General features: G+C 41.3%; 1 protein-coding gene across 3 annotated transcripts in view; it reads right to left on the reverse strand.

Moving 5' to 3' along the window:
• LOC134532075 (serine/threonine-protein phosphatase 2A regulatory subunit B'' subunit beta-like) overlaps positions 1-13,326 on the reverse strand; it is a 191,862-nt gene that overhangs the window by 11,430 nt on the left and 167,106 nt on the right. For 2 of the 3 annotated variants that reach the window (XM_063368270.1, XM_063368273.1), the window contains exons 8-11: positions 12,793-12,946; positions 10,924-11,050; positions 8,465-8,638; positions 6,732-6,814 (exon numbers count right to left, since the gene is read on the reverse strand). In XM_063368270.1, the coding sequence (XP_063224340.1) occupies positions 6,732-6,814; positions 8,465-8,638; positions 10,924-11,050; positions 12,793-12,946 (538 nt within the window). Of the gene's footprint in view, positions 1-4,480; positions 4,644-6,731; positions 6,815-8,464; positions 8,639-10,923; positions 11,051-12,792; positions 12,947-13,326 lie in introns of all 3 variants that reach the window. The other variant, XM_063368272.1, reaches the window with a different exon arrangement.

Here is a 13,326-nt window from a genome sequence, read left to right on the forward strand (position 1 = left end):
ATAAAAGTTACAGGCATCAATGTTCCCCTCGTCCGTGCTAGGATGCAGCCTCCCTCTCAGTCACGGCGGTCTAGTCCTAGCCTCTCACTCAACATGTTCCCAGAAAATGACACTGTGGACTACCAAGTTTGTGCTGCTACTTCCATGCCCAAGACCAACTGATTAATATCTGATACGAGGACAAAAAAATAATTTTGCACATGAGTCCATGCACGAAAGAGGGGAAACTTTGCTTTTTAGGTATAGAGAGAAATTATTTTCATTTTCGATCAAAATGAATGATAATTATTAGAGACCTGTAAAGTTCGCGATTTCAAATCCCTAAAGGATAGACTCCACGATTCTCTACGCACTCGTACAAATTACATCTGCTGATTGGTTACCGACTCGTAACACTTGTTGACTGGAATGATCGTGATTCGCTAATTCTTCTGTTAAAGATTTTTCATTGGCCCAGAGTCCTTCAGATAAACTGTGGCCCAATCACTGAAGCAAAATAATGTCAAAAGTATTTGGACTCTATCCTATCGCGAAACGAATCCGTTAATTTTACAGGTCTCTAATAATTATAAACTCGATTGCACAAAACAATAACTCTTTTCCACACGAATAAATATTTTCTAGATACTTTAAATAAAATAAAAGAAATATGGCAGCGTCAAATATCAGCCGTTACGAAAACTAGGGTGCAGACAAACTCAAGCAGTGTTACGAGAACTCCGTAGTATCACTTGCGTTACTTCTACCTCTCCCCTTCCGGCTGTTACAACTAGCATATAGCATGCTCGGCTATGTACCTATCCCCCCCACCTTTTCTTGCCATCTTCCCATTCGACCGCTAGTGCATGCGTTGGAGTGGCGTCACCGCTGATGCACTGTCCTGCTCTACCGGTTCCCCCACCACATACCTAGCTATTCCCCTCGTGTGATCGGAATTTACGTAACGCTCAAAAATTGTTGCTCCCTCAGCAAAGAAATTTCACTTCAAAAAATTATTTTAAAATTTTCAAACTGAAAAGTTCCTCATTTCAAGCATGCTAAAAAAAATGTAATTTAATTTTTATTTTTATTTTCTAGCAACAGAACTGGAAATAGACTATTCTGGCTGTGCAGTCAAATTTAAGTGTAACACAACATGCCAGAGTTAGTTTAACAACTATAGTTCTAAATGCCGTACAGTTTGTTCTAAACATTGCCATATTTTTTTCATAGTACATTATCTATTTTGGTGATATTTTTTTTATCATACAGTTTATTAGATTAAAGTTATAATTTTTTCTTTATTTTTAACTATACATTTCATTTTCACTTAACAAGCAAATAAAAAATAACTTGGTGCCAATTGCTTGCTTGCGAAAAGTTAGGCACAACTTTGTGTTCTTTTTTTGATGAGAGGTCACAGTATATGTATGTGCTTCCAGAATTACATTTTGCTGGGCATGTATTTATCCACTTAGCTTAATAAATAATTAAACTTTGTCTAGTTGAGAAACACATACTAGGACTAACAACCATGTAAAGTAGGGCTGTAGCGGTTTGTGGAGGGGAGGTGAGACATTGGTGACAAAGTAAGGGTAACAGGAGGGGGACATTGGTGACAAGGGAGGGACATTGGTGACAAAGTAAGGGTGACAAGAGGGGGGGACATTGGTGACAAAGTAAGGGTGACAAGAGGGGGGGACATTGGTGACAAAGTAAGGGTGATAGGAGGGGGGGGGGACATTGGTTACAAAGTAAGGGTAACAGGAGGGGGGACATTGGTGACAAAGTAAGGGTGATAGGAAGGGGGGACATTGGTGACAAAGTAAGGGTGATAGGAGGGGGGGGACATTGGTTACAAAGTAAGGGTAACAGGAGGGGGGAAATTGGTGACAAAGTAAGGGTGACAGGAGGGGGGACATTGGTGACAAAGTAAGGGTGATAGGAAGGGGGACATTGGTGACAAAGTAAGGGTAACAGGAGGGGGACATTGGTGACAAAGTAAGGGTGACAAGAGGGGGGGACATTGGTGACAAAGTAAGGGTGATAGGAGGGGGGGGACATTGGTTACAAAGTAAGGGTAACAGGAGGGGGGACATTGGTGACAAAGTAAGGGTGATAGGAAGGGGGGACATTGGTGACAAAGTAAGGGTGATAGGAGGGGGGGGGACATTGGTTACAAAGTAAGGGTAACAGGAGGGGGGAAATTGGTGACAAAGTAAGGGTGATAGGAAGGGGGACATTGGTGACAAAGTAAGGGTAACAGGAGGGGGACATTGGTGACAAAGTAAGGGTGACAAGAGGGGGGGACATTGGTGACAAAGTAAGGGTGATAGGAGGGGGGGGACATTGGTTACAAAGTAAGGGTAACAGGAGGGGGGACATTGGTGACAATGTAAGGGTGATAGGAAGGGGGACATTGGTGACAAAGTAAGGGTAACAGGAGGGGGACATTGGTGACAAAGTAAGGGTGACAAGGGGGGACATTGGTGACGAAGTAAGGGTGACAGGAGGGGGGACATTGGTAACAAAGGGGACATTGGTGACAAAGGGGACATTGGTGACAAAGTAAGGGTGACAGGAGGGGGGGACATTGGTGACAAAGGGTGACAGGAGGGGGGGACATTGGTAACTAACAAAGGGGACATTGGTGACAAAGGGTGACAGGAGGGGGGACATTGGTAACAAAGTATGGGTGACAAGAGGGGGGACATTGGTGACAAAGTAAGAGTGACGAATGCGACAAGCTGCAAGACCCAAGTCCCACACCCACAGCAGGCGACATGGGGTTGGCTCGGTTACACAACGCACCAAGGGAACCCAGAGTCCGGGACATGAGGGCGACAACCAACACCGCACAACACCGCAACCTGCGAGCATCGCGTCCCCAGGAGCCAGCTGTCCGCAGCAGCGCCCTGCCCTCCCTATCGTGTACTAGCGCTCGTCGCGCTCGCTAGCTGTACACTACGTTTCCATTCCTTGGGACCTGTGCTACCATATTGAGAAGCACCCAATCAGGAGTCGCTGTGTGAGATCAGTATCTCTCTCTTTAAACAGGTTTATTCTGTTGTAAGAAGATAGAGAACCTCTGAAACTACAAATTCATTAACATTGAGGAAGAAAAATTAAAACATGTTTTCTTTAATTTCAATAGCTAGTGTTTTGTGAAAACTTTAGAGGGTAAAATCTGAGTTATTATAACCAAATACAATAGAGATTTATATTAGACAGCTCTATGCCAACAACACAGGTGAGTGTGTGAAAAATAATCTAATGGCAAGAAATTTGACTACACAATATTTGATAGATAAAGCGTTAAATTATATATTATCTGGTGTTAAATTACTAACTTTTTTTGTAAGAAATTTGAAGCACTGGAGATTTATTTCCCCCCCCCCCCCCCTTCTCTTACCAACCATACTTAAATTTGTATAATTTTTAAGTAAGTTTCTCTAAGAGATAAGAAAGTTATTTTCGTTGTCATAATGTTAATACCATAAGTCTTAAACAGCTATATTATTCATACTAGGCATACCATCTGCCATCTATCGAACTGATGTGAAAACGCCAGGTTTTCATACAAAAATCTTGGAGCTGTCTGGTATTAGTCTCTTAGTGTATAACTAGCAATGAGCTTGAACCTGGTAAATGTGGATGACGATTTTAAATAAGTGCTCTTATTTATGCACCTCTTCCATGTCGCATTATAATTAATTCTATGAGCTCATTTCAACGTAGAAGTTACAGTCCAGGTTATAGGTATGCTTCCTTCACAGGTTTTAACCAAAGAAGCTTGACAGATTCATGTTAGCCTGAACTCTTGCACAGTGTGATTCAATTCACAGAGAAGAGTATCTTCTTTATTAACTAACCTGTACATTTCATTTTTGTAGCTGGATGCATTGGGATTAAAAATTATGGGAATAAAAAAATTGTTCTTGTCGATATCAAACAGTTCAAAAGAAACCAATTTACAATCAAACATTCTTCGCTTGGTGGTTTTATATTTCTGGAAACTTTGTAAGTTAGCTGCCATTCAGGGCATTCTTTACATTTAATTCGCAGCATTAGCCAAAACCATGGGTAGTTGTATAAACAGGCCGGTCTGAACACCTCGGAAACAGAAATCAAAATAGAAGTTTCCTGTAATTTTTTTTCTTTATTTCTCATTTTTAGGCACCTTTGAACTAAAAAAATTTTTTACAAAAACTCTTACACAAGTAAAATACAAATTTAGATTTGTCGTAGTCTTGGGGCGTGAGATGAATAGTAGTAGCCCCAGAGTTGACAAAATCCTGCTTATGCATTTTTACAAACTTACAAGATTTCTTATTTTATTGTACGTCACTACACGTGGTTATTTAAAAAAGTACAAAGATGTAGTTATTCTGACGGGTGAGTACGTAACACCACGGAGGACATGGAGACGCTCGGTGCGGACAGCTGGCCGGGGCGTGCGGACAGCTGGCCGGGGCGTGCGGGGGACGCGGCGGTACTTAACTGAGCGACGGGACTACCGCGGCGGGGCGGCGGGGGCCATCAGGTGCAGGGCGGAGAGAACGCAGACGAGGAAAGAGATGAGAAGCAAAGGTGGGACGTTGGGGACCCGGGAGAGGAGCGCCCAGAACAGGGCCCCGCGCGACGGGCGTCTCGGCGGGCGCCCGCTGCAACGCAAACAAGGCCACTGCTAGACTGCCCGCCAGCTACAGAGCAACGCAACACAACCTTTCAAGGAAAAAATAAATCTGTGGTGAGCAGCAGATAAAAGCAATTTATGATTGCAATGCTGTGATAAAAAAAAAGGGAAAAAACTGCACTTTTGTGCATTCTCTATCTTTATTCGAGCTGCACTGTATTTAGTTTCCTAAATTCTACGAGTTCCTTCGTGTCATACATTCGTTGGTACATGTTGTTTGGCAAATACTGGTTGCAAAGAGAAATCCCCGCAAAAGACACTCAAAAATTGTTTATCTAAAATATGTTTCACACAAGAAAAAAAAAGGTGAGCACTCGCGACATTCTACATGCATGCGCAGTATGGAAGTGGGGTAAGCCACTGTTGCACAGATGTTACTGCATTTGGTAGTAAAATTCACTAAATGATGCACGCAATTTCAATATTACCAGTGAAGCAAATGAAAGTCATTATTCATACTTTTTTTTCAATGCGTCTCTGAATACAGAAAATACCAATTGGGTTAAAAAAAATAAAAAAAAAAGATTTTTTTTTGTTGCTGTTGTTCCTTGTCCTGAGATCAGCCCAGAGCGCTCACACTTGCTGGCCAGGATCATCAGTCCGTATAGTCACGCACGCAAGTGAGCCTTCCTGCCGACCCATCTGCCATCGTGTCTAGTGCATGCGTGTGTGCGTGGACGGCAAGCGTGGTGGGATGTGCCAGTCACGTACAGGCGTGCAGTGCATGATCAAACAAATGGTATTTCAGTGGACAGAGCTCTTACCAGTTCATGTAGTTGTTGCATGACAGAAATGTTTGCGCTCCCACTTCTCTATTGTGTGTGTGGCGGACAGAATAAGTTAAAATGTACCTATGAGAGGTGATCGTCATCATCTGGTGTGATCCTAGTTCAGCAATTATGACCGGGAATTTTTTTGTGGATATTTCTTAGGAAAGTGAACAGAAGGTGGAAAAATTGAATCAAAAGATTACTGAGGTCCGCTTGCATGGTGAGGCGAGTAAAATCTAAGCTAAAATTTGCAGATTAATCAAATGCATAAATTCAACAAACATACGGTGTGCAGAGCTTCAGAAACAAAACCACACAATTTTAAAACTGTTAAAGGTATCCGAAGGTGTCTGTTTACGAAAATTTTTGAAGAATATACTGAGGGCAGATGAGTAGTTCTGTTTGCGAATTTCATTTTTTAACTATTTTTATAAGAATGAAAATGGGTAAAATGTGTGTTTTCAGAATATTTTCAGGCATGAAACATCTGCTCCAGAATCTTGAAAGCACTCAAGGGACTTGCATCACACGTTTATTTTCATTTCCCCGCCATCTAATGTTACGGCTATCACTGAAAACTTACAGTTTCCCTATGCACAATGAAGAGACTGCGCATCAGTCCAGAGCCTTGCGCTTAGAGGAGATATACAGCGTTAGAAGCACTAATCTCTCCTCACTAGTACCAATATACTCCTGACAAAAGCCACCTCTAATTCCTCAAGTCATAATTGTACAATTGTACATGCAGATAATCCCATTATTAATTTATTCTCTTTTAGTGTTATAAAATCTATAAATATATTTATTCTCCATCAAATTTTGTCGTTTTTGATTTTATGAATCTTTATAAGTTTGATTTAATGACTGGTGTTTTTGTGTAAGTGTCCGTTGTATTTTTGTGTCCTTTGTGTATTTAAATTTAACATTGTTTTGTTCCTTGTGTGTTTCGCACACCCTTGCAGTTTCTTCAAGGAGTGTTGGTGTGCCTGTGACAGTTGTAAATAAATAATGTTAAAATATATTTTTTTCCTATAATATACTTCAGGATAAAGAAATAGATTTAAAAGTTGTAACCAACAAAATGTCCACTACAAAAGGAGAACACTGTCGGAAGAAAGAACTGCTGGAGGTTACCGTTACAACGGTTGTCGTAAGCATGGTGACTAGACTCTATGATATGTTGGGAGACTGCATGCTAGCTGTGATTGTGGCAGGTGGGAGTACGTGTGGACCGCGAGTGTGGAAGGTTGGCAGGTCTCACGCCTCGCAAGCATTGCACAACTCACATGTCGTCCTGCTGGTCTGCTCCGCCCTCCTCCGCCACCAGCAGCTCGTACTCCTCCGCCGCGAACCGGTCCCAATCGGACAGCTGCAACACACACACCCCCCTGCCTGCAGTCCCCACGACACTTGTTCAGGTAGATGAAGATGTTCCTGCTGTTAGCACAAGTTTAATACTCAACATGCTCAGACACACACTGATACAAAACTGATAATATTTACAAGTACCAAGAAAACTTATTCAAACAAATTGTGATAAGTAACTCTCCTTAATACAAAGCACAAATTATCCCGTACTGGTCTGAATATTGGAGTTTTGCTAATTTTAGCATTTAAAAATCACATGTCAGCATAAAATTGTGCAACCTCAAAAGAATTAGAAAAGGTCACAATGATATACACGTGCACCATTGGAATTTACAGTAGACTCCTGATTATCCGGTTTGCGGGTTAACTGTACCCTATTTCACTTCCTTAAAACATAAAAATAATTTTTGACACTATGTTTGTGATTAATTCACGAAACAGAGCATTTTACCTATGCTGTGATTCAAGATGAAAAATGCTGTCAAACATAGTGCATACATAGCTGGTGAGTGTTAGTATGCATCATGAACTTCGACACTGCTTTAGTAAATTATGAGCGCACAGCTGTAAGCCAAGTGCGCTTGTGTTCCATGTGCCCTTGTGAACCGCACTCTGGTCATTTTAATGGCATTGGTTTATGTCATAGAACAATACCTGTTGACAGTTCTCCGAATAAGCATCACAAATGCTTTAATGCAAATTTTTGGCCTCAGATGGATACTATACGTACATGTGAACATATGTGCAAGTGCTCAGGGTTGTCACGAGGGAGTGACAAGAGGGACTTGGGTTTTTCCCAACAGGTCGACAACTTCAGTCTACTGTTAATAGAATTGATTAAGGAACCTCACAAGTCATGCGATACCCACAGATCACATTTCCAGCTATGGCCACAGTTATGTTTACTGGCTTTAAGTTTTTTTGAAGTGAAAACTTCTATAAAAAGGTTTGGATAGGGAGTAAATTCATGTTAAGTCGTCATCGACATGGTCACATTACGTGTTAATTTTTTTATATTTCAAGGATAAAACTTAATTTATTCTATTTTTAAAGATACAAGTTTTTAATTTTATCTTTATTTTCCCAGGAAATTTGAAGGTTACTGTGTGGTAAATATTGCGAGTATTGGATATTTTTTAGTAGGTAGTTAAGTTGAGGTTACGTTTTTTCTTTTGTTTATTTATTTACGATGTGCATTTCTTCAAATGTCAGGTTATTGATTTACTAGAGATAATGTTGATTATTTGTAGATTTAAGTTAATAATTTTTTTATTCTTTCAATGAAAAAAAAACTTCATTTCTTCTAGTTTAAAAGATATTATTGGTAGGGGCAAAAACTTATGGGTTCGCATCACCGACATGCTGGTGATATACATAATACCAAAATCATTTTCTTGCGTACATTTGACGTAGAAATGATTTAATATTACACATTTAAAAACAAAATTTTAAGTTTTCACTTCTGTCGACAGTCCCCATGACTGACTTTATATTTTTTAAAAATTGTAGGGTTTAAAAAGTCGTACAGTAAATAACTAAGATACTTATTTGCCGCCAGAGCCCTGGTTTCTCCTGATGGCCTTGCAAATATCCACGCACACGCCTGAACAACGGTACGAGTCCCGGTGACGCGTGCGCGGCGTCGGCTCACCTCCTGCCCGTCCGTGTCATGGTCGCGCTGGGACGCGAACGGGTCGCGCTGCTCGTGGTCCAGGTACTTCTCCAGGTTGAAGAAGGTGTCGAAGAAGATGGGCGTCATCTTGCAGCGCTTCAGGTCGCTCAGCGATATCTTGCCCGGGACCACGGGGCGGATCATGTCCAGCATCTGCCGACAGCCACGTCGTTGTCAGGGGCGGGGTTCACAAGGGTCACAACCCCTGCTTTCCAGGATCAATTCTGACACCCAATGACTAGGGACCGGAAAAATTTGCGGGTTCAATGACCTCCAGGATGAACTCCATAGTTCTGTGTACACTCTGTCAAATGCCACCCACTCATTGGCTGCTGTATTGTGAGACGTCCCAACGAAGCAGCCTGTGATTCGATAAATCTTTGGTCGGGTGTTTCTCATTGGCCCAGCGTCATCCAGGTGAGTTGTGAGCCAATGGCAGAGGCAGCACTGAGGTATAACTATTTGTATTTTAGCCTATCGCGAAATGAATTCGCGAATATTTCCGGTCTCTACCAATGACATTCTCACTAATTGACACCAGCAACAAGGTTAACTAGTGTAAGGTGACTCAGCACCCCTCCCTGTGAACATTTTTTTTATTGTAAGCTTGCCTTATTTTTTTTCTGGACAGTTGATATGTTGTAGATACATATTATTTGTTTGTAATTACTTACATTATTAGAAAGATGAATTTTTTTAAAAGTCATACTTCTTTAAGTGCGTTATAGAAAAATTGATGTGAATTTTTACAATGCGCCTGCACACCGTGCAACAAAATTTTCACAGGAAAATGGCGGACCCAGGACGTGTCTGAACATAAACCCTTATATAGTTACTTTAATAAAAATTAGCGGACATACCAAACGTATTGTTATGCCAAATGAAACTTTATGGTAGTGAAACTACCCTAGAATATATTTGGTAAACTACAATAGTCACAGTAAAGAGTAATTTTAAGTTTAAAAACACCCAAGCCTACTGATATTACAATAATTATAATACATATTTTCCTTACAATCTTCTGTGAGGACATGTAGTGCAGCGGTTATACTTATAATGTGTGGTTAGTTAATTAAAGGACCGTGGTTCAAAATTCAGCAGTGGAAATTTTTTTTTTTTTTTTTTAAATTACAGATTAATGGATTATATAAATTAGGCTTTAAGCAAATATATAGGAATACATTTTGTTTATCGTATTACTATAATTTAATCAAATAAATAGCTCAGTCCACTGAACTGATTATTTCATACTAGATAAGCTCAAAGAAATATTGAATTAATTATGTTTGTTGGGAAATAAATTTCCATGAATTCATATACTATACGTAATATAAATAAAACTTTATAATAGTAGTACTTGATAATTTTAGTCATCTAATGTGTGCAGAAAATATGTAGCATTATCATTTTAATGAATTTGAACAAGGTGGGCAGTATCTGAATAAAATTCTTAGTCAAAAATCAGGTCGAACCTGGTTTTAGTATTTTTCCAAGTCATTTTATTTTTTATCGGAGAAGTTTCATTTTATAGCATAACCTTTCGCTCTGCAAACATCATGTTTCGATAGCTGATGTAGCTGCTTCGGCAGCGAATTCTAGCGGAAGGATGCGGAACCACGTGTGAGTCACGTTCAGAAACTTAGTGACTGATATTGAATACTGGTCCATCTACTTAAAGGCATTTATTTACTGTGAATATTAGAGACTACACTTTAGTGAAAGTTGTTATCAATAAAGTTTTTAAATAAAGAATGGAATCAAACATCAGGTGTGCATCCCATAGCATGTAGACCACAAATATAGTTAGTTATTCACATGGTCATGTTACAAGTTAGTCTGAGTCTCACTTAATTATCAAGAAAACAAGGACTACCTCATCTCTATTTTTTTACTCTATGAATATAGGATTTTTACTTACCTACTGAGATTGTCCAAGCTAATCAGACACAGATAAGATAGTTTCTTAAAGTCATTTCAGTCAAATCCTGAATTTTTATTTCACAAACTCTAGTTTTTTTTTTGTTTGTAACATCTAAAAATTAAAATTTTTAAACTGGTAAATAATACATACTTCCATTTTTTAATATTGCTCAAAAAATTATTATAAATAACTAGAGACCTGCAAAATTCGCGGATTCATTCGGTGATAGGCTAGAATTCAAACACATATTCCTGTTAGATAATTTTGCTATTGGCTTACTGTTCATCTGGACGAATCTCAACCAGTTATAAACCCTCAACCAACGAAGGATCGAATCACAGACGAACCAGCTGAGACGACTTACAAGTCGGCAGCCAACGAACTTGCGTTATTTGCCCGAGTGTACTGGGGTATGTGCAGTCTATGCTGAAGGCCATCGAAACCATGAATTTTGCAGGTCTCTATCAATAACACGTGTTCACTCTTCCGCAAGACGTCGGCGCAACTGGGCGGTCACCTGGCACAAGCAGTCCTCGAAGGGCAGCGTCTCGATGCCGATGGCCTCCATCCTCTGGAGCTGCTCCTCGTAGAAGTACTCCAGCTCGTACATGGACAGGTAGCCGTCCCCGTCCAGGTCCATGCACCTGCGGCCCGACACAACCCCATCACCCCTTCCCCTTCCAGAACAGCACTGCCGCCGCCGCCGCCGATTCATCACGTTGCCATCCGGGGCAGTAGGCCTGGGCGAGGCCAGAAACCGAAGTTTCTACAACTCGCCGAGTGCATGGTAATCCAGGTGCACCCCACACTTGTGAAGAATCATTTGAATCGACGGCGGGGGTGCGTGTCTTGTGGGATAGGTTTGGCACACGGGCCTGTGTGTGTGCTGGTAGGTTGTGTAATGCTACACAAGTTACGTGTACCTAATTCGGCGGGGGAGTGAAGCTCCCCACCAGTTAGATCGGCAAACTGGCGTGATGTAGTGTCGTGTTGGTGTGCATTAGAGGCTTGTCTGTGACTGCCAACGCAAAAAAAAAAAAAACAACAAAGGCAGCGTGTCCTCAGTCCGCTGGCTGCCCCAAGTCGTCGCTCCGCCCCGACTGGGTGCAATGTGCCAGTGCACACGTGACGTGATTGCAGTACAATGTACCAGCAGGGATTTACAACAACACAGTGAAACTTCCATCAACAATCACTTGTTTAACCGTCAGTTTATGTAATCCAGCATTGCCTAAATACAAGTTTATCAACAAACGACACTTTTTAAAATAGTTTTAGTAGTTCATACGTATGCACAGTACTACTCATAAGTATTTAGTAAACTTGAATACAATATGTATGAAGCATTTATACTTATAAAGGATTTCATTTTCATCCCAAGCTTGCAGTGAAACATGATAATGTGCACACATATTACAACATTTCTGTCAACCGTCTAATCAGGTTGTCTGTCAAGCCGTGGTCCAGGCAGTGACGGTTAATCAAAGTTTTACTGTAAATCAGTTAGCACAGTTTTTTTCCCCCAACCTTGTAACGAGTTTGGGAAAGCTATAATTCTTGTAATATCATCGAGTGTGAAAGTAGCTTGCGAACAAATCAACTCTAAAAGTTAGGCATTAATACAGGAAAATAGAAACAGAAATAAAAAAAGAAAATTAAAAGAGAATTGACACTCTTTTGTAAAGGCTCATTTACACGAAGGAACAAAAAAGGGGGTGTGTGGCCGCCACCCGCATCAGAAGTGAAACTTCAGCGAGAGAGGGACAGGAAGTTGATAGAGTACACAAATATTTGAAATATGTGCACAAGTGTGCAAGCTTACAGGCGAATATGAAGGTGCACGAGTGTCTAAGGGGGACGCACCACAACGACGAAATGCCAAATTGACCACAACGCAGACAGCTAGAAAACTGCTGGTTCCACAACGCCAAATTACCACAATGCCGAAATACACTAACACCGAAAAATGTCATTGCAGAACTGCCACAAAGGTTAGGTTAGGTTAGACTAGTTTAGGTTAGGCTAGGCTAGGTTAAGTTAGGTTAGGTTAGGTTATATTACGCTAGGTTAGGTTTGATTGTGGATTGATTTCGGCGTTGTGGTACACAGCAGTTTTCTAGCTGTCGGCGTTGTGATCAATTTTGACATTCTGCGTTATGGTATTTCTGCATTGTGGTAACAACCCGTGTCTAAGTATGTATGTGCGCAAGTATATCATTGAGCACGGCAAGTAATTTGATGGATAGTATAAATTACACAAATGTGCGTTGCACAGTTTGTAACCCTCTGATGACATTGCCTCGCCTTACAAACAAACCGTAAGCACGGGTGGACGTTGCCACTAACGGACAGTAGGCTAACGTGGCGAGGAGCGAGGGACACCCACCGGAACCAGTATTCTATGGCAGTGGGGTGCTGCTTGTCCTCCTCGGACAGCAGGAACCACACGAACTCCGTGTAGCTCATCTTGTCGGGGTGCTGGCGCGAGCCGCGCGTCACCGCCCCTGAGAAGATGCGGTCAATGATGCGCGTGGACAGAGCTGCAAACACACCGCACCGCCCCCTAGAGCATGGTGTTCCGACCGCCAGCCGTGGCGGACTCCATCACTTCATCGCTGCATACAATATTGTTAGGGACCGGAAAAATTTGTGGGTTCAATGACCTCCAGGATGCGTACACTCGGTCAAATGCCACCCACTCATTGGCTGCTGTCTTGTGAGACATTCCAACGTAGCAGCCTGTGATTTGATAAACCTTTGGTCGGGTGTTTCTCATTGGCCCAGCGTCATCCAGGTGAGTTGTGAGCCAATAGCAGAGGCAGCACTGAGGTATAACGATTTGTATTTTAGCCTATCGTGAAATGAACCCGCAAATTTTTCCAGTCTCTAAATATTGTGTGCAAATATTCCATATAAATTA

The sequence above is a fragment of the Bacillus rossius genome, chromosome 5 (assembly GCF_032445375.1).
Source record: "Bacillus rossius redtenbacheri isolate Brsri chromosome 5, Brsri_v3, whole genome shotgun sequence".
Taxonomy (NCBI): Eukaryota; Metazoa; Arthropoda; class Insecta; order Phasmatodea; family Bacillidae; genus Bacillus; species Bacillus rossius.